This window comes from Anoplophora glabripennis, unplaced genomic scaffold (assembly GCF_000390285.2).
Source record: "Anoplophora glabripennis isolate ALB-LARVAE unplaced genomic scaffold, Agla_2.0 scaffold5, whole genome shotgun sequence".
In the NCBI taxonomy this organism is placed as follows: Eukaryota; Metazoa; Arthropoda; class Insecta; order Coleoptera; family Cerambycidae; genus Anoplophora; species Anoplophora glabripennis.
Window position 1 is genome coordinate 3,355,595 of NW_019416525.1, and position 23,768 is coordinate 3,379,362.

At 30.5% G+C, this 23,768-nt stretch overlaps 4 protein-coding genes across 5 annotated transcripts; 1 reads left to right on the top strand and 3 right to left on the bottom strand.

Annotated features, from left to right (window-relative positions):
- Window positions 1-565: 565 nt before the first annotated feature.
- LOC108906837 (probable serine/threonine-protein kinase dyrk2) lies at window positions 566-7,669 on the bottom strand. Of its 2 annotated transcripts, none has more exons than XM_018710257.1 (7): window positions 6,849-7,669; window positions 6,688-6,778; window positions 6,262-6,548; window positions 5,691-6,161; window positions 2,935-3,219; window positions 2,610-2,762; window positions 566-2,505 (listed from the first exon to the last, which is right to left on the bottom strand). In XM_018710257.1, the coding sequence occupies exons 2-7, from the start codon at window positions 6,764-6,766 to the stop codon at window positions 1,960-1,962; spliced, it is 1,821 nt and encodes a 606-aa protein (XP_018565773.1). In that variant the 5' UTR covers window positions 6,767-6,778; window positions 6,849-7,669; the 3' UTR covers window positions 566-1,959. The 2 variants fall into 2 exon arrangements, with proteins under 2 accessions (XP_018565773.1, XP_018565772.1); XM_018710256.1 differs by having other exon boundaries at window positions 2,610-2,765.
- Window positions 7,670-8,522: 853 nt separating this feature from the next.
- LOC108906776 (sphingomyelin phosphodiesterase-like) lies at window positions 8,523-12,770 on the bottom strand. The gene is made up of 17 exons (XM_018710135.1): window positions 12,682-12,770; window positions 12,141-12,167; window positions 11,928-12,033; window positions 11,814-11,871; window positions 11,569-11,705; window positions 11,180-11,291; window positions 10,881-11,051; window positions 10,700-10,827; window positions 10,451-10,602; window positions 10,314-10,392; window positions 10,089-10,261; window positions 9,840-10,034; window positions 9,661-9,761; window positions 9,399-9,551; window positions 9,217-9,326; window positions 8,846-9,033; window positions 8,523-8,713 (listed from the first exon to the last, which is right to left on the bottom strand). The coding sequence occupies exons 3-17, from the start codon at window positions 11,934-11,936 to the stop codon at window positions 8,575-8,577; spliced, it is 1,905 nt and encodes a 634-aa protein (XP_018565651.1). The 5' UTR covers window positions 11,937-12,033; window positions 12,141-12,167; window positions 12,682-12,770; the 3' UTR covers window positions 8,523-8,574.
- A 978-nt stretch (window positions 12,771-13,748) lies between these two features.
- On the top strand, window positions 13,749-14,887 carry LOC108906787 (integrator complex subunit 12). Its single transcript, XM_018710147.1, has 4 exons — window positions 13,749-14,105; window positions 14,157-14,286; window positions 14,365-14,545; window positions 14,630-14,887. The coding sequence occupies exons 1-4, from the start codon at window positions 13,807-13,809 to the stop codon at window positions 14,845-14,847; spliced, it is 828 nt and encodes a 275-aa protein (XP_018565663.1). The 5' UTR covers window positions 13,749-13,806; the 3' UTR covers window positions 14,848-14,887.
- A 457-nt stretch (window positions 14,888-15,344) lies between these two features.
- LOC108906824 (round spermatid basic protein 1-like protein) lies at window positions 15,345-23,078 on the bottom strand. The gene is made up of 7 exons (XM_018710226.2): window positions 22,704-23,078; window positions 21,315-22,600; window positions 20,695-21,162; window positions 20,506-20,642; window positions 20,169-20,451; window positions 19,747-19,897; window positions 15,345-19,692 (listed from the first exon to the last, which is right to left on the bottom strand). Exons 1-7 carry the CDS (start codon window positions 22,882-22,884, stop codon window positions 18,860-18,862), a joined length of 3,339 nt encoding a protein of 1,112 aa, XP_018565742.1. The 5' UTR covers window positions 22,885-23,078; the 3' UTR covers window positions 15,345-18,859.
- Between the last annotated feature and the right edge of the window lie 690 nt (window positions 23,079-23,768).

Sequence of the window (23,768 nt, forward strand, 5' to 3'; positions counted from 1 at the left end):
AATCTAGAAATTTTTAGTTGCAATTTACAATATTACCGAAAAACTGACGCTAGCGAGAAGGATTTGCACTTAGATTTATAAAAAATAGAAATATTAGTTCGGGTTGCGAACATTAACGCACACCATATATATATGTTTCAAAGAAGCTTCGTGGTTACGACGGCCTCGCATGGCGTTTCCAAAATTGTTAAATCCCACACGCCCGATTTTACACCCACAATTAAACACGGCATACAGAAAAGTTTTTTAAATAGACACATCCACACAACCACTTATACTACGAATACCATTAATTCCGAAACTTCCGAACTTACACTTTGTCTTTTTTCTTTTAATACATCGAGAGAAGACACAGGTCTCTCGTAATTTAAAAAATCCCTTTTGTCCTCAGTTTTCCATATGGAAAATGGCATTTCCAATAAAATACATACTGGATCACACAAAATTAAAAATAATTTTAAATTACACAACCAAACGGAAATTTTAGGTGAAGCGGTGCGTCACCTGGCGTGCCGCCACTGGGAAAGTGGCAAATAAAAGACACTTGAAATATACATTCATTTATTATAATTTTCACATCCCATTGGCTGAAATAATAAGGTTGTTTAGCCAATCAAAGCCTAAACTTTTCAAACACGAAATGCCAAAACGTCTATAAATCTAAAGAAGAACAGCCTTCTTGGATATTGTATAGTTAACATACACTGAACCCAAAAAAATTCAAAAATCGTCTCATTTTATAAACGTGAATAGTAATTTGTTGTCGACTGTCATTTATAAAAGAATTATTAAGTAGAATCAATTTTACACCAACTTTTTTGAGATTTAAGTTTTCAAACAGTACAGAGATGTTAACTAAAAAATTTAAACATACAACGGATGTTCTTTAAATTTTTTTGAGTCTCTGCACATGTCATGTCAACTACATAGATTACATTAAGACCATTTACATATTTTCAGTTTATATTCAATAAATAAAAATTCATTACATTAAAAAAAAAACATTTCATTACAATGAAATACAATATATAGTGATGTTAGTAATGAATGTCAGCTTCAAGACACTTGTAATCAGAATTTACAGGTAATTTACCATTTTTTTAAATTTTCAAGGTTTATTGAAAAAAAGCTGCTAAATTATATTTTAGTAGCACATAGCATACATCTAGACAAGTCTCCGAAGACAAAATTCTTATAAATCTAAAAATAATTACAGATCTACATCAGTACTCGATCAGTATACCATCATCTCGAAAAAATATTACACTGATCGCCTTCTAGGGGCAAAAACGGTGTTATACAGGGTGTAAATAAAAGTAATTTTATACAGTGGTTACTTGAATTTCGCAATAAATAAAAAAATAGGTTTATATTCAGTCACATTGTCCTGCAAGGAAACATATTACGGGTAATTTTTCAAAGATGATGGTGGAACCTGCGATGGTACCGAACTTAACCAAAAAATTTTTAATTTGTAAGTTCATTCAGTAAATTACCAATAAATTACAACCTAAAATACATAAAACCTTATTTTAAAGCAAGTAAAATTGTGGAAAAAATTAGTTTAATGTTTGTAAAAAAAAATATCACATGCCTACGTGTCTATGTTAACATATACAAAATTAAAATTGAACACAGTAAAGTTGATTTACTATCATTTTTGAAAACCGTTTCCAAAAATAATAAAAGAAGGACCAAAAATTGTCCCTTCCATTTCTTATTAGAGAAATTCGGAAACATTACTTCCTAGTTTTGGAAAAATAATAAGTTAACTAGAAGAAATTTACTATCAGTAAAAAATTACATTAATATAAAAACGAATTTTTACACGCATTTAAAACATATTTTTTACCACATACCATATAAAAACAATGAAATAAAAAAATAAATAAAAAATAAACACGTTACGTAAAAGTATACAATTATACAAATAATACTTCCAACTAAATTTGACCAAGTTCATTTCATATTAAGCAGAGCGATTTTTTCCTGTATACAGTTGTTGGATTGGGGAGCATCGGCCGTCTCACTGATGTCTGAATGCAAAATGAACCCATTCACGTTCGGACCTAAGCGCAACTGCTTGCTATCACTAACACTGTTTAACTTATCTACGGCGGGTCTCTTACAATTAACCTTATTTGCACTTTTTACTTTTAAAATATTCGGTCTGTGTGGTATATTCGTATGATTCAATAAAGATATAGCCCCGTATCCCTGTGTGCTGTTCACCGCCTCCCGCTTCGTATTCATAGCCATGAGGATATCATTTCTTTGGCATTCCACATGCTGGTTTGAAAGAAGAATGGCCCCGCCCACCTTTTTCGTGCCGTACGATGGGATCGCCACTGGCTTTGGGTGGGTCTTGTACAGCTTTAAGTTTGGTTGCTGGTTGTTTGGTTGACTCGGGATAGTCAGAAATACAGACTGATTCGCGGTTAGTGGGGGGCTCATGGCAGATTGAGGCGACTCAAGGCATATCATGTTCTTCCCTATCTGCACAAACTGAAAAACAACAAAAGTTACAACATCACACTAAAAATATAAGGTTTTTTATTATTAAACAGAATAAACAATACGATTAATTTTAATTATTAAAAAGTACTTACTTGAACTGGACTAACTACCGAAATTGGACTCATTGGCATATAAACTACAGGAACTGTTCCAATAGCGCTGTCTTGAGAATTATTGTGAATACTTGTAATATAACCTCCATCTAAAGTCTTGGTGGATTTATTTTCCATATCAGTCATATTTAACTGCTGAAATCAAATCATCAATGGAAACCCACCCAATAAAACTTCACACAAAATATCATATACGTGGTGATGAAGCTTATTAAATATTTAGTCTTGTTCCTGCTTCCAAACTTTTATAATTTATTATCACCCTGTATATGAGCTGATAAAATTTTTGCAGAATTTTCTTTACCTTAGCAGTAAGAATTGAGGTAGCTGTTGACCTACTAGTCGATGAAGTGCTGGTCTTAGGCATGATAGGTACGTAAGTAGTAGTAGGAGCCGAATCAATGGTGCTGACAATGGTCGCCACAATAGGTACGTAAGAAGTATTTTGGCAGAACATGTCTTTTTCTTCCGATCCATTTGGGGACATATAGGAGCCATGCTTCAGTTCTTTCTCTTTCGCAGCTTTACGCTCCGCAATCAGCTGATGGATGTCTTTACTGCGGCCAGGAACCAATTTTCGCAATTGAATCTGAAAAATTAACACTATGAAGACATGTTGCTCCCTAAAAGATTAACTAATCCACAAAATAAGACAAAAGTTTCCTTGACGTTCTTATGCTGCAAAAAAAAATTAAATCAATGAAAACATGCTTTTTTTGTATATCCCTAAAATAATATTTAACTCTTTCTTCGCATCAATAAAAGTATAAAAATTAAACAAACACATTACAATTCTTTCAACATCTGAAGCTTCTTTATATTAATTAAATCAGACGAATTATAGTTATGTTTCAAATGAAACATACTACATCACAATTGCAAAGAATTCCTTAATTCTTGGATTTTTTTATGTTAATTGTAAACCCTAAAAGTAGTATTAAAATTATTATATTCACCATATTACTAAATTTTTATGTTAACTTGTGGTTGCATGTGTATACAGGTACATACACTAAATGGTTAGTGTGACTAATATTATGCTTTACTCTATATGATTTGATAAGTTGGAATTGTTTATATTATTTAATGGATAAAGAGAATACAACATGCCTTTTTCATTCCAATGCCTCTTATTCGCATGCTGGAAATTTATATTTATTTGTTTACTTAATATGCATAATGGTATTTAAAATGATACCCACAGCATGTAATATTTAAGCGAAAAATTGGCTAACATGAAATTTTTTTAATTACACAAAACTAAAATTATGTTATTTAGTTTTGGATTAAACCCAAGAAATATTTAATTATGGACTTTGGCCTTGTCAATTTGATTAATGATTTTTGAAATCCGAACAATAGAATGTTGATAATTTAACTGATACTTGGAATTTTTTTGAAAAAAAAATGTTTTAGAGGGATATACATAAAATAAGAAAATTTGTAAAAAAAAAAGTTGCAATGCAAACACACTGAACATTATAAACAAGAAATAAGAATATAAAAATCAATTCTTATTACTGTTTGCAATACTCCGAGTCAAACTGTAAAAAAGCTTTACTGTTTTAATATATGTATTTATTAATAATGCTGAATATTAATTTCTATTACCTCCTCACACTATGGATCAACACAAACAAAAAATTTAGACATATTTAAACGACCCTGTATATATTTACAATTTAACTCATGTGATTAAAAATAAAAATATAGGGATATCAAGTACACAACATAGATAGATTTACATATATTTCTTCTATTACATCAATTATTAATCATTTCAAAAGTAGGTGCCTACAATTTTTTTTTTAATTGAAATAGTCTCTTAATAATTTTAATTTCAACTTTTTTAATTTTAAAAGATATGTAAATCTCAGATCCCTAGTTATGAAAATTATACAAACAGCAAATTATATTTTAGAAAATTATAATTACCTAATATGGTAATTAAATAATGATAGATATGATCATTTAAATAAGAGATAATATCTGATCCTCCTCCATTTGACTTGTCACTTGTCAGTGGACAAAATGGCGGGGTCATCCTCATAGCAATAATCTTCTTCATTTTAAAGACTACGATGTTTAAGTTAAGATTCTTCAAAGACGAATTACAATTTTTTTATATATATATATTTGTGTTCCACTTCCAAAAAATACTCCCCTTAATGTAATCGATTTAGTTACCAACTCTTTCCAAGGCTGGAGATATTTTTTACAATAATTTTATTAGATTTATGAACTAGTGTTTTCAATTCAATCGTTAACCACATAATGTTACTAATTAAAAAAGTATAACCACAAATCACAACAAAAAAATATATGACTTTTTTATAAACGTTTCTTTTTTCTACTTACCTTATAAAAATATAATCAGAAACAACAGAAATAAGAATTTAAATGAAGCAATTTTTAAGTTTTATATCAAAATTTTTCTGACATTAAAATAACAATAATATATAATCTGCATTTAAATTACTCCGATTTAAATAATACAAAGAATATATTTTCACAGCCTGACAATTCTTATTTTTAAGTTGACTCTGATGTAAAATATAATCCTTTTATTAAAAATTTTCACCATTTTTGAGAAAATTTTTAAAGTATTTTCATAGAATGAACTTATGTTCCATTTCTTTTATAATGTAATATTTCTAAATTTAAATAAAAATTAAATGCAAATTTCTGATATCTTGTTTTTTCAGATAATGTTGAAGTAGATAAAATACTTTTTAATGTGGCACAAACATTTTCCTTCTCTCTCATAATTCTTTGATGAATTATATTAAAGAAATATGTACAATCTTGGAAATTAGATTAGCCACATACAATTTGCAAATCAGAGAGAATCAAAAACACTAGTATCAGGAAAAACACATGTTTTGTTTTAATTTTTATAGTATACATAAGGATTCTTCCCATATAAATTACGAAGCCTTTTACTTCATCGAATTCTAATCAGTGACTTAGTCACTGAAATTGGAGGCAACAGGCACTGTAAATAGCAAATACAAAAAAATGATATCGTCTATTTTTACAAATATTAGTAATAAATCTTACCCTATGGTTGGAACAGGTGATTGACCTTGTACACGGCCCTCTATTGCCCTCGATAACTCCACAGTGAACATCGGGGTCGAATTCTTTAGTAACTTTGGTGTTATTATTGCTTTTTCTAGATTTTTTATATCTACTACTATTACTATTACTTGAACTAGAAGATGACACTGAACTGGAGGCTATCGTTTCAGTACTCGTGGCAGTTTTGGATGTTGATTTAGGCGAATGTGCTGTACCCGACACAGATTTTGAAGGGGATTTTGGGGAATGAACTGAATTGGACTTTGATGTGTGCGGAGAACTAGAAGATAAGCGTGTCTCTGATTTTGTAGATGTAGTTGTTACTGTGTGTGAAGAAGAAATGGAGGATACGGTAGAGATTTTTGGTATTTTTGTTGAAACTTTTGTTGATGATGACTTTGTCTCTGGAATAGGTGCTGAAGACACTGATGTTAACGGAGAAGGAGGTTTCTGAAAAAAAAACATAGAAAACTGCTTTATTACCTACCTTCTTCTTTTGAAGGTATAAATAATATTTATGCTGTCAAAAACATAATTTTTTAATCCTTACCTTGAAGAGAGGAGGTGGAGGTAAACTTGAATGTGACTTTTTGCTGCTACTACCTTTGCTTTTAACTTTCTTTTTCAAATTCTGAGGTGTAGATGACAAATGTGCTTTTCCAGAACATGTTTTGTGTGATAAAATATCTCTCGGGTTGAATACTAGCCTACATTCTTTACATTTACTATAAATTCTTTGTTCCATTTTTGGGATGGTTCCATAAAGAATAACATCTTGTCTGGGAAGAAGCTGAACGCTGGGGTCTGTCTTGTGGAACTCATTTCGAAATTCATCGTCTAAAAAATACACAAATTGTAAGATATTAAAATACAACCGGACATTATATTTCATACATTGTAAAAAGTGCAAAGCATTTGTAGTTTTAAGTGAAGTTAACGACACAAATTAAGAAACTGAGATGAGCAAAGAATTTACCTAGATCAAGGTCAATCATTTCTCTAATAATTTCCCATTTTGTTATGTCTTCAGAAAAACCATCAAAATAGTCTTCCATATTTTCACTTTACTAAAAAATAAATAAAACAAACCACATTTACACAAAACTGTCCACCCAGATTTGATAATTAGTAACTAACCTTAATTAATTTATTTAGGTATCACAAAATTATTAAAGCTTTAATACCATTAATGTATGGCTTAGAACAGGTAAATAAATTAATAACACTAGAAAACAACGTAATGGATATTTTTAAGATTGGACATCTCAAAAGGCATATGTTCCGTTAATTATTTTTATAGAAATTTTTTATGTAGTAATCCTTATGTGTTGTGCACTAATTTTCTTTAAATTATAATGATTCTTTATCCGCAACATCAAATATTTGTCTTCTAAAATACCACTCTCAAGACACTTCTATCCTATCACTTATCCTTTAGTTTACATCCCGAGAAACACGAACAAAATCGACAAAATGCAGAATCGAGACGATCTTCTTTTTTCTAACCTCTTTAACCATTTTCACTGCATTATATTACGGAACAGGTCTTAAAACCCTTCCCTAGGACCCCGATGAGGGGTTTTACAATAAAATATTAGCGAAATTACGAAAATTTTGTGTCTAATTTAGGTAAAGAGTTGGGCATTAAAAATCTATACCCATAGAACTCAAAATGTAAACAAGTAGGTATAAAAGTAATAAAACTCGGCCAGGTACAAGATTTTCTACTTCTAACAAGTCAATAATTTAGTGTGATACGAAGAGCAACGAGTCGATTATAAAGAAATATTCAAAACAGAAACAGATAATAAAATTTAATAATACTGATAACTGTCATATTTAATTTACGGAAATGGATTGCATTAATACACTACATCAAGTTTTGGAATAAATTGTAATGATTTGGTGAACAGAAAACAAAATATATAACATCGACGAATTTTCCCTAAAAAATTATCGTCATTATTATCTTTATACAAGCTCTGGAAGATGTCACACACAAAAATAAATAATCAAATCAAATTCATGAAATTAGTCGGTCAGATGATCTCATCTATATAGAAATCTGTAAAAAATGTATTAAACTTCATTTGTTACTTTATATTTATTGCGACAGATAGCGCTCTCCTGTATCCGTACACTGGCGCCCCCTGACGGAGTGAAAAAATATTTATATATTTAAATTACAAATAGATTTAGAACTTGATTTTTCTTTAATAAAATAAATCTATTTTATTTTCTGTATAACATCGTATCGACTATGAATTTGTTAATCATAGTTTGTGTATATTTTTTTTTATTGTATTTAGGACAAATGCACAAACTAATTATATATATAGCTTAATTGTATGAAACATAAGAATCATTTTAAATAATAACAGTAATATTATCTTAGAGGAAGTGTTTATGACTCAGAATATTACTCATTAGATGAACCCAGAAGGTTAATGGATTCAAATTTAAGTACAAATACAACAATTAAAAACCATTGTTGCGTGAAAGTCAAAAACCATAACCATTTAACCATATACCGAAGTACTTAATACGATTTTTTGTTGATTGTTTACATATTTCTTATTCATTTTTTACACTACCAAAACCAAATTTGATGAAAGTTCAAATAAACTACGAGAATTTTTTAGATTTTTTTTGGCTCAAAATTCTACATAAAAATTTCCAATACACATTCATACAAAACGAAAAAATGCCTAAAACGGTGGTAATGTCAGTTTTTCTCCAAGTTTCACATTGGTATGAAATATTGTCACAGTTTTACAATTTGTTTTTTTAAATAAACAATACTAGTTTCTTAAATTTGTTTTATTAAAAATGTAGTTATATTATACAATCAAATAGTTACAACTTAAATACCGATATTGTACTCCAAATCATGGCACAGATGATGTCTATCGTGAGATCTGCCGCTTTTCAAATCACAGAGTATTTGCAGTTTACACTGGCCATCGCAGTCGGGCCTTCTAGGGCTATTTCTGTAATAATTTCTGTGGAAATAAAACACATAAATTGACTAGTTTTTAAGCATTTTGGTGCTAATATTGTAACTAAATAGAATAAGAATTTACACTGCCGCGTCAAAAAAGAATAAAAGAATTGTAAAAAGCTGGCTGTCATACCTATAAAAGGCATCAAACAAATTAGTATCATCCACCATTCGTTCAATGAGCCTATTCCACTGTATAGGTTTGAGTGAGTGCAATCTGTATGCATCCTTAGCAGAGTAAAGTTTGAACCAACTTGGTTCATTTTCTCCTTCATTTGCTTTACCTAAGTCCATAGTCCACGTTTCATGGTCTAGAACTTCCTAAAAAAGAATGAAAATAGGAAATACTTCATGAAACATCAATATTATTATTATTTTTTGTGAGGTTACCGTTATTATAGGTATAGTTCGTTTCTACATACTGCGGCCTGATATTTCAATTTCTAATTCAATTGGCATGAAAATTATAATTGAAAATAAAATGTTAATGTAAACTCTTCTTACCCTAGTAGACTTCTCATGGTCACCTTCTATATAGTAGATTCTATAAGCAGGATTAAAATTCTCATAGGTAGTGACAGATGGACCAAGATAAGCCACACTGATGGGTCTACCTGTAAATTTCAAAAGTTTTTTATTTTTGTATTTCCACGCCTTTAATCGCAGTCGTCTGGCTCGTTTCTTACTGTATTCTGTCGTTTCGTAGAAAATTTCGAACTCATCTGCGTGAGAATGGCCGTAAAACTGAGCTGTGATGGTGCTCTCAAAACGCTCTACTATGGAGTAGAAATTATGAGACCAGGTCTTCATACAGTCAGAACTTCCTGGGGGAATGTGACCTAGAATATTTTTTTAAAAATTAATATAATTTGCGAACAAATGCGGCCGACGCATTTACAAATTTATTATAAGTTAATAAGTAGACCGTAGGTGTTCAGTTTGACTCACCAATTAAATGAACTTTTTCACCATTTTTCTCGGCTTCTTGCAACTCATATATCAGCCACTTTAACTCCTGTGCTGGGTCTGTACTATTTACTAGCAGCCACCTACAATACCCAAGTCGTTAAAATTCTCATAATAATAAGCAAATACAAGTTTGAATAGTTAATATTACATTTGCTTACCAGCTGAATGTGTGACAGTAATTTGTGTTTAAAGATATTAGTCTAAAACCAGGTCTTAACAAAACAGAATAAAATCCGCCATGTAAAATTGTATTTCCTGACGTGGTTGGCAACCACCGTCTCCACTGATCAGCTAAAATATTATAAAGCCACCTGACAGAATGTTGCTCGTCCTTCATCCATGGTGGTGCAAAACTGAAATAAAATTAATAGTATAGGTCGCGTATTACGCAAAAATGGAAAATATACTTTCCCGCTGGTACAGATTCGTGGTTTCCAAGAGCAGGGAAAATTGGAGTTTCGGGAAATATCTCAAACATTTGATCGACGCTTTCCTTGATTATGTCGATGTTGCTCTGTTTCGATTGCTTCCAAATATCATGAGGTGGCAAGTCTCCAGTCCAAATAATATAATCAATATCCTACAAAAAAAGTGGTAAAATGTAAATATTAATTTCCTCATTTACAACGTACAGGGTGTTCTGTCGCTATGCTTTTCAACATATTCTCTATTAAGATCTTTGGTGAATCACATTTCTCATAGGCGCCCCATCTAAAATAATAAGACATTTTTAAATAAAAAAATATATTTATTATAAAATTATACCTACCTTCCTGCTGCAACAGTAGAATTATTTATAGAAGGAGTACTAAAATTCCTGCAGCAAAGAGGCTCCTCGCAATTAGCAGGACTTCCTGCTGCGTACTCAGGATCAAAATGAGTATCAGAGAGATGTAGGACTTTAAAAACTGGTAAATTGGCCTAAAATGTTTTTTATTTATATAAAAATATTCTACTTTATTTCTGTCAGTTTCTCTTAGTTTTAATCTGCTTTTGTCTTAAAACGTGTTTAGCTCACCTTTGATTCTTCTTGTTCCACAAGCTTAGGTTTTGAAATTTCTGGAAAATCGACTCGCCAATTATGTAAGGCAATTTCTACTTCCCCACAGGTTTCGCCAAAAATTAGACTGCATGCTTCCTTTGCTCCTAGTATTTAAATATAAAGTCAAATGCAGAAGGATTTACTAACTGTTTCTTACCCAGGTGAGACGTGTTGAAGGCTGGTACAACCTCAGGACCAAAAACATCAAAAAACCCAGTGCAAACTAACTCCGTTTCAATCTTAAATGAAACACAAAGCGCAACGAATTTTGATTTGATAGTTTCAAAAGTGGCGCCGGCAAGAACGTCATTTAAAAGCAAACTCACACCTAAATAGGATAAGTTGTTATATATTTTAAAGTTATTCTATACGTCAATTTCTATAAAAGGCATAAGTACCCAATAGAATAAACAGTTTGTAGGATTATTTCTTGACTACTCCCCGTATATTACTCACCTAGAGTGCATACATTACAAGAAACTTTTGATTTGACTACATCACCAATTTTTTTTGGTATTCTTAAGCTTTTGGTGGTATTTTTCGTTTCTAAATCATCTATATTTAGATCCTGAAAAAATATTATACCATCAAGTAGATTTAAAAAATTCGCCGCTATTAAAAAAACAGGGATTTCCCATACTTATTGAAAATATTCCTAACAAAATGACCGCATTGGTATTTTATGATGAACTATAAGGTCTCTTGCAAGTTTCAAGGTTGTATTTTGTATGTTTTACCTGTTAGAATCGAAGTGCTATGTTAACATGCACTTCGCCTTTTATGAGCAATTAAAAATCAGAATTATAATTGTGCACTTTTTCCGTAGTTATTTAATTGATAGCTACCTCTTCATATGTGTATATCGTTGGTAATTGATGAGTTTTCCCTGAATTTGTAAGTAATGGCACAGAATTTGGTTGAACCTCGTATTTCCAATCGTCTTCAAAATTAAATGCTTGGACGTTTTCAGTTGGGGCGCTGTCTAAAAACACAAGTGCCTCGAGATCAATATGTTTTTAAATAAAATTATTAGTTACCAATTATATTTATTAACATTAATATTAAAAGAAATAAAATAAACACCACTTACCTATGTACTTTAAATGGATCAAAGTCAGCAGGAATAAGGGCAAACACATTAGAAACACCTAAAATGGTTACTTTCGTAATTTTATCTGTTGTATCATTTTAACGTTGCACTTACCATCTTCATCAGAGGGTCAACATGAATTAAAAATTACAAAACACTCGTTTTCTGCAGTTCAACTTCCAAGGCTGTCAGGTATATATTAAACCACACATGAGCGAGTCTATGTATATATTTAAATGAAATTTGCCATAAAACAATAAAATAAACAATTATTTAATTTTTCAAGTTGACTCTTGCAGTTATTTTCTAATAACAAAAATACCTTACCTTTTAATGTTCAGCAAAAAATGTCAACTGTAAAATAAATATATTCATTTTTAATTACATCTTTGTCACATTTATTTTGAGAGCTAGATCGGATTCCTTTGAAATTTCCGAAGACAATATAAAATTATTTTTAAAAAGAGCTAACAACATTTTGTCTTTCGAAAAAGAAAGCAGAGAAAAATTCAAAATATTTTAAATAATCATAATTTATTTAATTATGACAATAACGCTGTAGGATATTGTTTTGGAAATTATATCAATTGTTTTCATTATCAATACTTTGTCCTTGTTTGAGTGAGTTTACTTTTTTTTATTCAAAATAAATATGTTTATCGCAATACTCGCATATAATTTTTTATTTTAATCATAAAATAATTATTAATTTTTAAGAGATATGTCATAGTCCATTCTATTATAAAAAATATTTTACTGCATCGTCACATTTAAAAAATTACTTCTAATACAGTTATTAACAATAATTTGTTGCTTATAGTTTGATTCTTACTTAGAAAAGACATATTTAAATTTTTTAAGTACCTACCTATATAATTTGATAACCGCGCCGTTTTAAATATCGTGTTCTCTTCAAAAATGTGTAAAAAAAGCAATAAGTAACATTTCCAAAGCTGTGTTTCTTATTGGCACCATAATTACTTATTTTATTATTAAGTAATCTTATAACATATCTGTATAACAGGGAGCACCGCCTTACTAAAATTTTAACACCGAACCTTACTATACTAGAATAGTATAATAAATAATGAAGTAATATAAGAACAAAAGGCAACTTGTAACAATAAATAAGTTTTAGCGTAATAAGATTCTATTGTTTGAAATAAATTGTTTTTAGTTTTTAAAACAAACTGTACCCATTGTAAATAAGAGAGGCAATCGATTGTGTATTATTATACAACAATGATAAATAGAATTAAATTATGCACAATGGATTTCCTATTTAAATTCAGTATAATTATTTTGGAATAGCTAATGTATATTAACAAACTGCGGTGTTAAAAATAACTTAAATATATTAAATCGAATATAAAATATTTTTAGACAATTTATTTATAGAAATATGCGTGATAACTATGTAAACATCATTTTATATCATCATTTTTTTTTGTATTACATTAGTTTTTTTAAAAAAACCGATACTATATATATTTACATCGTCATGCGAATACGTTTTAAAAATTTTTATTTATGCTAAAAACAAATAATGTTAAAAATATGTTTTTAAATATTTCCATTATAACGTAAATATATTTATTAATGTTTACCTTTTACAGAGATAGGTAAGTAATTCATTTAAATGAATTACCAGTGAAGCGCCAATAATAGTTAGGGTGAATGTTACTGAATGCCTTAAACATTGTGATGTGCTTAAATACAATACTAAAATACTTATTATGTAATTGTATATCCTCTTCGATGGTTTTAGAGGCACCAATACGTATTTGTCGGATATTTATTAAATTAGAAGGTTTGGTAGGTATGACGTCAACAGAACACAAGGTTTCCACTTTTTATTAAAATAGCTCGCCAAAATTCGCTTATAAACAAACGTCAGACTGTCAAATGTCAAATATAAATCTAACCTATAACTTATCCTAACTCAAGAAGTTACTTCTTGTTGGCACCTTGTTTTTCAGCTAGTAGTGTTATTATGTCGTCTATTAGTGAAATAGACACCCATTTCGTGAAATGTATTGGTTACCTTTATGCAAGTTCGAAGTTAAGAAAGGGGGACCCTGTTCCTCTACAATACGTTTTAGAGGAAGTTATAAAGAACAAGTATGGTATCGTTAAAGATTATACAGACTTAGTGCAGTCATGTTTGAAACCAAGAGAAGAGGAATTTGCCCCTGTAATAACTGCCACTTTCGAAGAAAGCAAGGGATCGAATTCAGATAACGAATTAGAGTTAGATCTATTGAAAGAAGATTTAATGTGTGTTATTTGCAAGTAAGTAAGTTGTACAGAAGTTGAACAAAGAATTTAAATAGAAATTTTTAGTGGCATGGACGTAGGTGCTAGAAATCGACTTTTGGAGTGTTCCGATTGTCATTCATTATATCATCAAGAGTGTCATAAGCCAGGTGTTACAGAAGATTCTTTTGAGAACTGGGTTTGCTTCAACTGTAAGGTAAATAGTTTTGTGTATCTAATTTTTCCTAAAAAGTAGCCATGATAATTTTTATTTGGTTATATATACATTTTTTAGGAGGCTAGCAAGAAATTAAAACTAGCAAATGACACAACTGCTCCCGTTCCTGTAAGTTCTAATAGCAATAGCAGTACCAAGAGCTCTTCAAAATCTAGTTCAGTTTCTTCATCACATAGACATTCCAGTTCAAGCAGTTCATCATATAAATCTTCTAGTTATTCTAAATCTAGTGATAAATGTAAGCATTAAACGTCTATTTTTTAAACATTTTGTCTTTCAAGCGTGGTAATTTTACTCAAATTTTTAATTTATATTTTTTTAGATAAATCAAGTTCTACTAATAAGTCGACATCAGGGCAAAGTAGTTCAAGTTCGAAAATTAGTGGTTCTACTTCCTCAAGTAACCAAAACAATTCAAGCAATTCTAGTCGTTCAGCATTACCTCCCAATATTAACATAATAAGTGCAGATAAGAGGATTCAAATTATGAAGAAAAAGGCAGCTACTAAATTACAAGAAAAACGAAAACCACCTCGTTAAAAATAATTTATCAAATAGCTGTTTCATTTTTATATAATTATGTGAATATTGTTAAATTTCACAACTTTAAGGAACTTTTTATTTTTCTATGAAATATATCAAGATTGTACAAATTTATGGAATGTAAATAAATTTACCTGCTTTATTTATTATATTATACACAATAAAATTTTGAAATTTACGGTGTTTGTATTATTCGTTTTCTTCAAAAAAATTAATAATTAATATTCATTAATCAAGATAAGGTCTTATTTACACAATTATATGTATATTTTATATTGATAATTTAGTTATTGATAATTTACTCAAAACCCTTTACAGTCGCATATATTTACCTGCATTTATTACATTAGGAAGACGTTTTACTCTACAAGGCAATATAATTTAAAAATGAAGTGTTGTAAAATAAAGATACAGAAAACAGACTTGTTTTTTCTATAAACACAGGATATTAGGAGAGGTAAATAAAAGTCTACTGTTATAATTGACAGGATATCTTTCAGAAATGAAGAATACTGCTTGGAATGTAAAAAAAAGTGATGTAAGATAAAAATATATAATGAATAAGATTAACTAACCGTAACCTTAACTATGAGACTAAATTGTTGTAATATTATGATTATATAAATATTGATGTGTATTTTTAAAGAAATAGTTTCAAATAGAAATAATTTGCCTGTCTAATATACAAAAGTATCACATCATAAAATACTAGACACCTTTAATGCAGTTATTTTTTCTAAAAAAAATTGTGTAATTTTGACACTCAGTCTGCATTGAAGGAACTTTACAAATAGGTATGCAAGATAAGAAAATACATAAATATATATTTTTGGGCATTGTGTACAAATACATACAAAAAAGGTGTTGAATAAATCTCTTAAATTAATAATAAATTAAAAATCGGGTAATTAATTATACACTTATAGCAAATATATGCATATCAATTAAGGTGGTGTTATTTGTTGCAGTGTGAAGTATATGAAAGAAAATGTATTATTACCATCTCAGCAAAAGAGAAAAGTAAACTTTTTCAGTTACGAAAATTTTTTCATCCACACCGACATAAAATTAGTTATTGTGCTTCTTTAAAACCTTTCACGACCAGTTCACTTACTACGATTTCCAATTTTCCCAACTGGTAAGGTTTTTCTTTCAAAAATTTGTAGCCAAAATAGACAAATACTACAAATCTTATTTCTATAATTTTCTCCAACAGTTATAATTTTGCCATGGAAAATGTAGTTTTAAAGTAGAATTTTTTACATTTTCAACATCAATTATGTTTCTGATTAATTGTACTACTTTGAAATCTGTAAAAAGCACAATAACAATATCTGCACTTATGCCGTGTGTTTACGAGGGAAAACCACATTAGGATGTTCAGAATATCGGATTTCTTCATTGCATACATTGTTAGTATAATTATTCCATACGCTGCCTAAATTTCAAAATAAAATTCCAATGTTCCGATTTTACGAGAATAAAACCGAACGCCCATCAGATCACCGCTCAGGCGCCTTGCAAGTAGCGTGGAACGCTTGTTCAGGTAGTCACTTGTTAAGCAAGAAAATAACAGATGCAAGCTCAGAATGATGCCTATGAGGAAGAAAAGGACTTTTATATTTTCCTGGAATCTCTGATTGATCAGCGAGCACTCTATATTATTGATAACAAATTTCCAGTTTTTCTTGAGACAACAATTTTTTGATTCACGGGAACTGTAGCTCAAAAAAGTTACAAACCGATCGTTATGAAAATTGAAAGCGTGTTTCTTTATGAAATTACAAAGAACACGAACCAATAATTGGAATGATATAATTTTAAAGGTGATTTTTTCAAAATAAGCGAAAAAAAATGGTGAAATTCGATACATTCTTTAAACAGGTGTCAAAACTTCAATTTTTGCAATTTTTATCCACAATGAGGTTCATATTCTTAGAAAACATGTTAAAAATGCAGGAAAACAATCATTTTGCTTTCATATCAAAATTGCGATTTCTACATTTCCCGTGAACGAAATCGGACGACATTCGGTGGACAACGGCCCGTAATTTCGGCATTTTCAACACAAATGAATTTGGAAGTGTAGTTCAAAATATTGATAAAATAGTATCAAAGTTTGATCAAATGCTAATCAATTTGTCTCACTCAAACTAATTTATGAAAAACGCCTAAAAATCAGCTTACTAATGTGGTTCCCCTTAATAGAATTTAATGCAATTGGAAAATAATTCTTAAGAGGTAGAAAAGAAACAAATTTTGGTATGTGACATGAAAAAATATTAGTTGTTACTGAAAACATTCTAACATTATTATATAATTTTTTTTAAATATAACTATATACAACAACGTGTTAAGGTTTTTACTATGTAAAAAACTGTACAATATTCTACCTATACATATTTACAATTTTTATATATACCAATCACACTGGACTCCTAATTAAAAAAATAAACATTCAAAGCGAAATCAAAATTTCTATTCTAACTTGAGATCCGAATGATGGGAAATTAAAAACTCTAAAAACACCATTAAGTAACGAAATCGATGTTATAAGAATTTTATCTTTAAGTCACATATACCGATCAGATATACTACGTTATGGCAGATGCTTTTTGCTACCAATTAAAACTAGCCATTAAAATCAGTATTTGTACTTTTATTACTATATAGTTGGTGTTCCTATTACGTCCAGTTCCAAAATTACAGCCTAGTGAAGTAAAAAGTAGACTTACGATAAACAAAGGCTCTCTTGCAACATGTGACACAGATTGATTGGACAGTTGGCTCGGCTGGTTAACAGAATTATAGCAAGTTGTAAACATTAAGGAGATATTAAAAAAACTGTCTCTTAAAACGTCAAGAAGCCTAACCGACAACGTGGCAACCAACCCATGAAAATATTCAGCAAATTTAAATGTCTGAATTACTATTTACTCGAGGTCAATTTTAAATTTGAAGATAGTGTAATTTTTTCACTAATTGCATTTTATACAGATATTACAATAAATTCCCCAAGTTTCAGTTGCTCGGAAATGTATTACACATACCTATAATAAAATTTTTACCACCCCTCATGAAAAAAATCTTATATTTACCATTAAGATTTTTGGTTTATTCACATTATCACACCATTTTTTATTAAGAAAAATTATATATTAGTTGCCTTCATTAAAAAATTTGGAATATTTATGTACGCATATTCCTCTATAAAAAAAATAATTACAAATATTAAATACAAATTATTATAAATAAAAATAGCTAATGCTTAGTTTTATATTTCGGACCAGAAAAAATTGCACAAGAAAATTTTAAACCTTCTGGTTTGCAAATAGCATCTGAACCGATGGCAAATTGGCATAAATAAACAATTCTACATAAATAAGCGATTAATGTCAAAGTATTAAAATTCTCATAAAATATTATTTGACAATAAAAAACTATTTACATACAAAAACTCTATAGATTCTTTAAAACTATAATACAAGTTAATAAATATATATGTTAATATTAATTTAGAAAGAGATTCTAAATCAAAAATAATTTTATATTCGTAGCGCACCATTGAAAAACTAACTAAACCCTCAAAATTACATTATTATTATGTAACCGATATTATTCAGCTAGTCCTTCAAGAACACATGTATTATGTGTCTTATTTAAGATCATACAGATTCTCTTCATACGATAAAATCTTACAATTAACTAAAAACCAAAACAATATATTAAAAACATGTAAATGTTTCCAACTGAATATCAAGACATCAAACCTTTTATTAGATAAGAAATCTGTGGTCGAATTTCTTTCTTTTGAAGAGAACACTGTGACGTATAGATCTTAGACAAGCTGCATCGCACAGTATAAGTCTAGAGAAATATATGCTGTAAGTTTATTTACAATGACATGAACACTGCATTAGTCACCACGATAGAACAGTTCGACGAAGGAGTAAAACACCTCGGAGGCACTTCAAAGATCTCTACTCCTTTGCCGAGCTGTAGCTTAATATTAAATGTGCGGATCACATTTATTCATATCTTTTAAGATGTCTCCTAGTATATCAGTAGATTTGGGCTTTTGTATTTTTACCTTGTGAGGTCGATCTTTGTGCTTCTTTCCTGGCGTAGCCGGTGTTGAATCGGTGGAAGTTTTCGTAGGAGAACTGCTGAAAGAGTCACTAGTAACACTTTTAACAGGCGATTCTTCATTTAACGATGAAAGAGGCGTTGCTTCAAGCGGGGACTGACTTGTAGGTAAGGGATTTGTAGAGGTTGTCGAGTCACTAAGGGAAGTTTTAATTGACGTACTACTACCACTATTGGAGAAGTTTGTGTTCGATTTCGATTCAGTTTTTTCTTTCGCCGATGAAGATTGGTGTTTTTTATCACTGCTGTGTTTGTGCTTGTCACTACTTTTACGATCGTGGTGTGATGAGTCTTTCTTATCTCTGTGTCTGTGTGAATTGTGGTGATGTCTGTCTCTGTCACGATGCTTGTCTTTACTTCTGTGCTCATGGCGATCTTTGTCACTTTTTGATTTATCTCTATGTTTGTCTTTGTGATGTTTATCCTTGTATTTAGATTTTTCTTTATCCTTATCTCTTTGTTTGTACTTATCCTTGTCATCGTGACTTCTTATTTTTTCAGAGGAAGAGGAAGAGTTTAACTTGTCAAAATCTATTTTATATTTCACTTTCTCAACTGCTTTTGAATCATGATTGGAGGATTTCAAAGGCGTCTTATGTGATTTATGTACAACAGACTTATGTGGCTCGTCAGTACACTTTTCTTTGTCTTCGCTCTCCTCGAAATTGTAGTACTGACGTAAACGAACGTGCCAAGCTATAAATAAATGTATTTAAAAAAGCAGTTTGGGAAAATTGACTATAAACTTACCGATGCTAGTAACAGCTGTTACAGTTCGAAACTGGTGTATGATATTCCTTGGAAGAAAGTATATATCGTTATCATACAAATTTACTCTGGCGTATTCAATGCCTTCTCTTCTCAATTGATTCAACTTGGCATCCTCAATCCACGTGACACACTACAAAGAATATTTTATCAATTTTATTATAACCTCGTTAAAATTATTGTTAAAATAAGAATTTAATTTTTATTATATTGAAAACACTATCCTCAAACTTCAAACCGTTTCGTGTTTGAAATATAAAAAAAAAATTGAAAGAATCACTGAGGTCAAAACTTAAACACAAAGGTAGTTGATGCGACGTCATCGTCGTGGGTAAAAACTATCGAGTCATATTTTTTTTAAGTCACTCCTTTGTCATTCATATTAAGAAAATATGATCACTTACTTGAGAAATTGGAGGTTCATGGAGATCAAGTTGTAATTTTTCCGCTAATACATCAAAATATTTTGCTGAAAAAGCGACGACGTCCTTTGTTATCCTATTAATTGACCCCTCGTTTTTCCCTCCATGTATTGCTTTCAAAATTCCCACAGCTGCTGTAGTCTTACGATCAAGTCCCGCACCGACATGATCTGCGTGGGCTTTAGTCCTATCTTCAAACAGGTGCTCCCTTGCTTCGGACATCCTAGGCAGATACTGCAGATTCCGCAATTCATTTATCCCAGTTCTAAAAACAAGGTGATTAAACGACTGAATCGAATTTTCATAATGCGGACATTACCGTTTCCTTTTATTTGGTGTTTTCGAATCTGCTGTTGGAACTAGTTGTTCCCCAGGCCTACACCAAATAATCGGGCCATCGTTACTCTCCGTCGGTTTCATTTGATCACATATCGACAATGGACCCCAAGGCATAGTCTATAAAACATAAAATTATAATGTAATAAAAATTAGTAATAGGAAAACGTACCAGTTCTAAAAACTGATTTTCTTCCAACAGAGACAGTAAATCTGGAAAATATCCACCAACTTCCTCGTGGGCAGTTCCTACAATACTAATTTGATGTAAAGGTCCGTAACGTACGGTGCCAGCTTCGTAATGTTTACAGACATGTTCGTTATAGTTCGCTAGTGTTGTCGTTTCGATATCAGAGCTTTTACTAAGTAGGCCATTTTTAACCGTTAATGTTGGGTAATTTTCTGCCATATACTTCAAAATATCTGGAAGATATGTTGCCGAACCATGCACAACTGCTAGTACAAATATAGCACGACCATCTTTATCTTCCTCGAAGGCTAATTTAAAAAACTCTAGAGCAAGTTCTTTAGTTTCGTTTGAACTTAAATGTTTTATTTCATCATGGTACATTCTTAGAATCTTTGCGCCACCATTTGTATGAGTTTCAATGTGATAAAAACGACGATACTTCAATGATTTCTAAAAAATATAAACTAGCTTAGGTTCTATTTACAGAATTCTATGATTTATCTAAGATTAATTCTTGTATCGTCAAAAGTAGAATACACACATCAAACCGAATTTAAGTTAAAATAAAAATTAAAATATATAATTCTTATAATATTACTTACGTCATCTGGTGGGTAACTGTAATTGCCATTCGTTAAAATCCTTGGTTTGCAGTCTCCTCTGTAGCTAGAATGTCTATCCTTGTTGGAAGTTGAATGGCCGTTTCTTTTCCACGAATTTCTACTTTTAGAATCGTGCTTACTTTTACTAAAACTATGCTTCTGATCCTCCTTATGCTTAGATAATTTACTAGACGAACTAGACTTCCTTTCTTTTTTATATTGTTTAAAATCGATCTTTCTTAATTTAATGTCTGCGTGATCACCATCTGCAGAATGAGCTCTTTTAAACCCTCTACTAGGCTTAGCGGCAACATCAACAGATCGGGTTCTGCCTTTCCTTGGCGAGCATGGTGCCTCTTTAGAACTTAAATGTCCCGATTCACCCGAGGTAGACGTATGCCTCTCCAAGTTTTTTAAATTGACATTTGATTGTTCTTCTATAGCTGTCAAAAGATCGATGCCTTTCTTACCTTTCAGAAGGTCATAATCTAATTGTTCCACTAAATGGGAACAAGTTTTCTTCTTTGGTTTCTTATTACTAATGTGATCCGTGTTAGATAGTTCATCGACTGTAGATGCAATTTTTATATTATTGTTATTCATGTTTGAATTTTGAAGGCCACTGTCTGGTGACAATTCTCGATTTTCAGAATCACTAGGACTATCAATTGGACTTTTCACAGCACCAATATTGCAAGTTGAATCACAGCCTGTTTTAGAACGAGACATTGAAGTAGAAATATAATCATTAGGGGATTGTTGGGGGTTCACGTTTTCAGGATTACTAGCAGAAAATAAATTATTAGAATACATTTGTGTTTTTGAAAATACGTCAGTCTCTTTTATGTTACACCTGTCATTAGCATAATTTTCTTTATTATCCGTTGTATTTAATATATCTTCTGATTTAATGTCACAATTATCACTTTTATTATCCTCACTAAAATTTTTAACTGTGACATCACTTTTGACCACATCATAGAAATTCTCACTGTTTTGATTTGATTTGAAACACAATTTATCTTCATAGAAATTTACTTCTTTCACACTATCATCGCTTTGAACCGAATCAACAATATTAGTATGATTCGTTTCCGATTCATTTGAATTATGGTTTACCATACAATTTTTGGAATGATAAACCTCCGATGTTTTTTGAAGACCATGTAAAAATTTATTATTTGCATTATATACTCCATTTAATTCGCTTACAACAGGTTTTTCTTCAAAATTAGGACTCCTTTGGCCATTTCGTAATGAGTCTAAGTTGCCTTCTGTCAAGTTTCCTAAAATACAACACAGTTTTAAATAAAATGGGTACTACTGCTATTCTTCTAATTAATCACGACTAAAAATTAAATTTTACAATTGTTTACAAATAATACTTACTAGTTGTGTCATTTGAAATTGCTTCATGAAAGGAATTCTTGGCTTCACTGCAAGTGCACCTGGAACATGTTGAAAAACAAACAGGGCATGTAGTGCAATTTGGAAAGGATTCATACAGAGCTTCATTCCTAAAAAAAACTTTATTTTCGTCGTCTGTACTTCCATCATCGTTCGACGCCATAATTTAAGGTATTCAAAAGCCCGGGCCTGTTGTTTACTTGGAATATTACACGGCACAGGCAACGGAAGTCACAACATTTATATGGTTAATAATTAAAATGCATCGTTACTTAGGTGGTCGGAAAAAAAAATTACCGAAGGTTACTTCAAAACACTTACACAAAAAATCGTAAAACTACACAATCTCCACGCTTACCGCCATGCTTGAACCGGGCATAGACTCGTATTCAGATAAGCATTGGCGTGCGAATTACTATAATAACAAACCATAATTTATATCATCATTTCACAAATCTTAAGTGTTGTGCCTGGCTGCATAATATTTTTAGAACTACGTCATTATTAAGACAAATTTAAAACTTCAAAGTATTGCTAAAAAACGTTTAACCTATTTTACGTACACGCTGCCACTGGTTTTTATTGTCAACTTTTTGACGGATCTTTACTTATAGCCAATGCAAGAACCAAATTGTATCAAAATTATTTCAATTAATTATAATATCGTCAAACTCGCGGTGACAATCTGTCATACATTAGTAAATATTTTTAGTTTTTCTTTTGAATCCGTGCGAGATGTCACGTACACACGGGGGCGGGAAATTTGAATCATTTAAATTTGAAACTTCGACAAAACTGATACAGATAAGCCGATAAGTACAGAAAATGTTTTTTATTTCCTTAAGCCAGTAATCTATCATATCTTATTTGAACTTGCGTTATTATTGTATCATTTACTTTTATCTAAAATTATACACCTTATATCCGACAGTTGGATGAAAAATAAACGAATTCAAAATGTTCTGTATCACATCGGCAAATAATTGAAATAATTGTGAAATATTAATTACTTACCAGTATAATTGATTATATTTCCAATTCATAATA

Coding starts and splice junctions, on each gene's coding strand:
- LOC108906837 (XM_018710256.1), bottom strand. CDS start 6,766: ATGGAAGACTATTTTGATGGTTTTTCTGAAGACATAACAAAATGGGAA. Junction 6,162..6,261: donor CTCCACCTCCTCTCTTCAAG/GTAAGGATTAAA, acceptor TTTTTTTTTCAG/AAACCTCCTTCTCCGTTAAC. Junction 2,506..2,609: donor CGGTAGTTAGTCCAGTTCAA/GTAAGTACTTTT, acceptor GTTGTTTTTCAG/TTTGTGCAGATAGGGAAGAA.
- LOC108906776 (XM_018710135.1), bottom strand. Junction 10,393..10,450: donor TCTACTGTTGCAGCAGGAAG/GTAGGTATAATT, acceptor TTATTATTTTAG/ATGGGGCGCCTATGAGAAAT. Junction 8,714..8,845: donor TTGTTTGATGCCTTTTATAG/GTATGACAGCCA, acceptor TTATTTCCACAG/AAATTATTACAGAAATAGCC.
- LOC108906787 (XM_018710147.1), top strand. CDS start 13,807: ATGTCGTCTATTAGTGAAATAGACACCCATTTCGTGAAATGTATTGGT. Junction 14,106..14,156: donor TTAATGTGTGTTATTTGCAA/GTAAGTAAGTTG, acceptor AGAAATTTTTAG/TGGCATGGACGTAGGTGCTA. Junction 14,287..14,364: donor GGGTTTGCTTCAACTGTAAG/GTAAATAGTTTT, acceptor TACATTTTTTAG/GAGGCTAGCAAGAAATTAAA.
- LOC108906824 (XM_018710226.2), bottom strand. CDS start 22,884: ATGGCGTCGAACGATGATGGAAGTACAGACGACGAAAATAAAGTTTTT. Junction 22,601..22,703: donor AATTTCAAATGACACAACTA/GTAAGTATTATT, acceptor GTTGTATTTTAG/GAAACTTGACAGAAGGCAAC. Junction 19,693..19,746: donor AACAGCTGTTACTAGCATCG/GTAAGTTTATAG, acceptor ATTTATTTATAG/CTTGGCACGTTCGTTTACGT.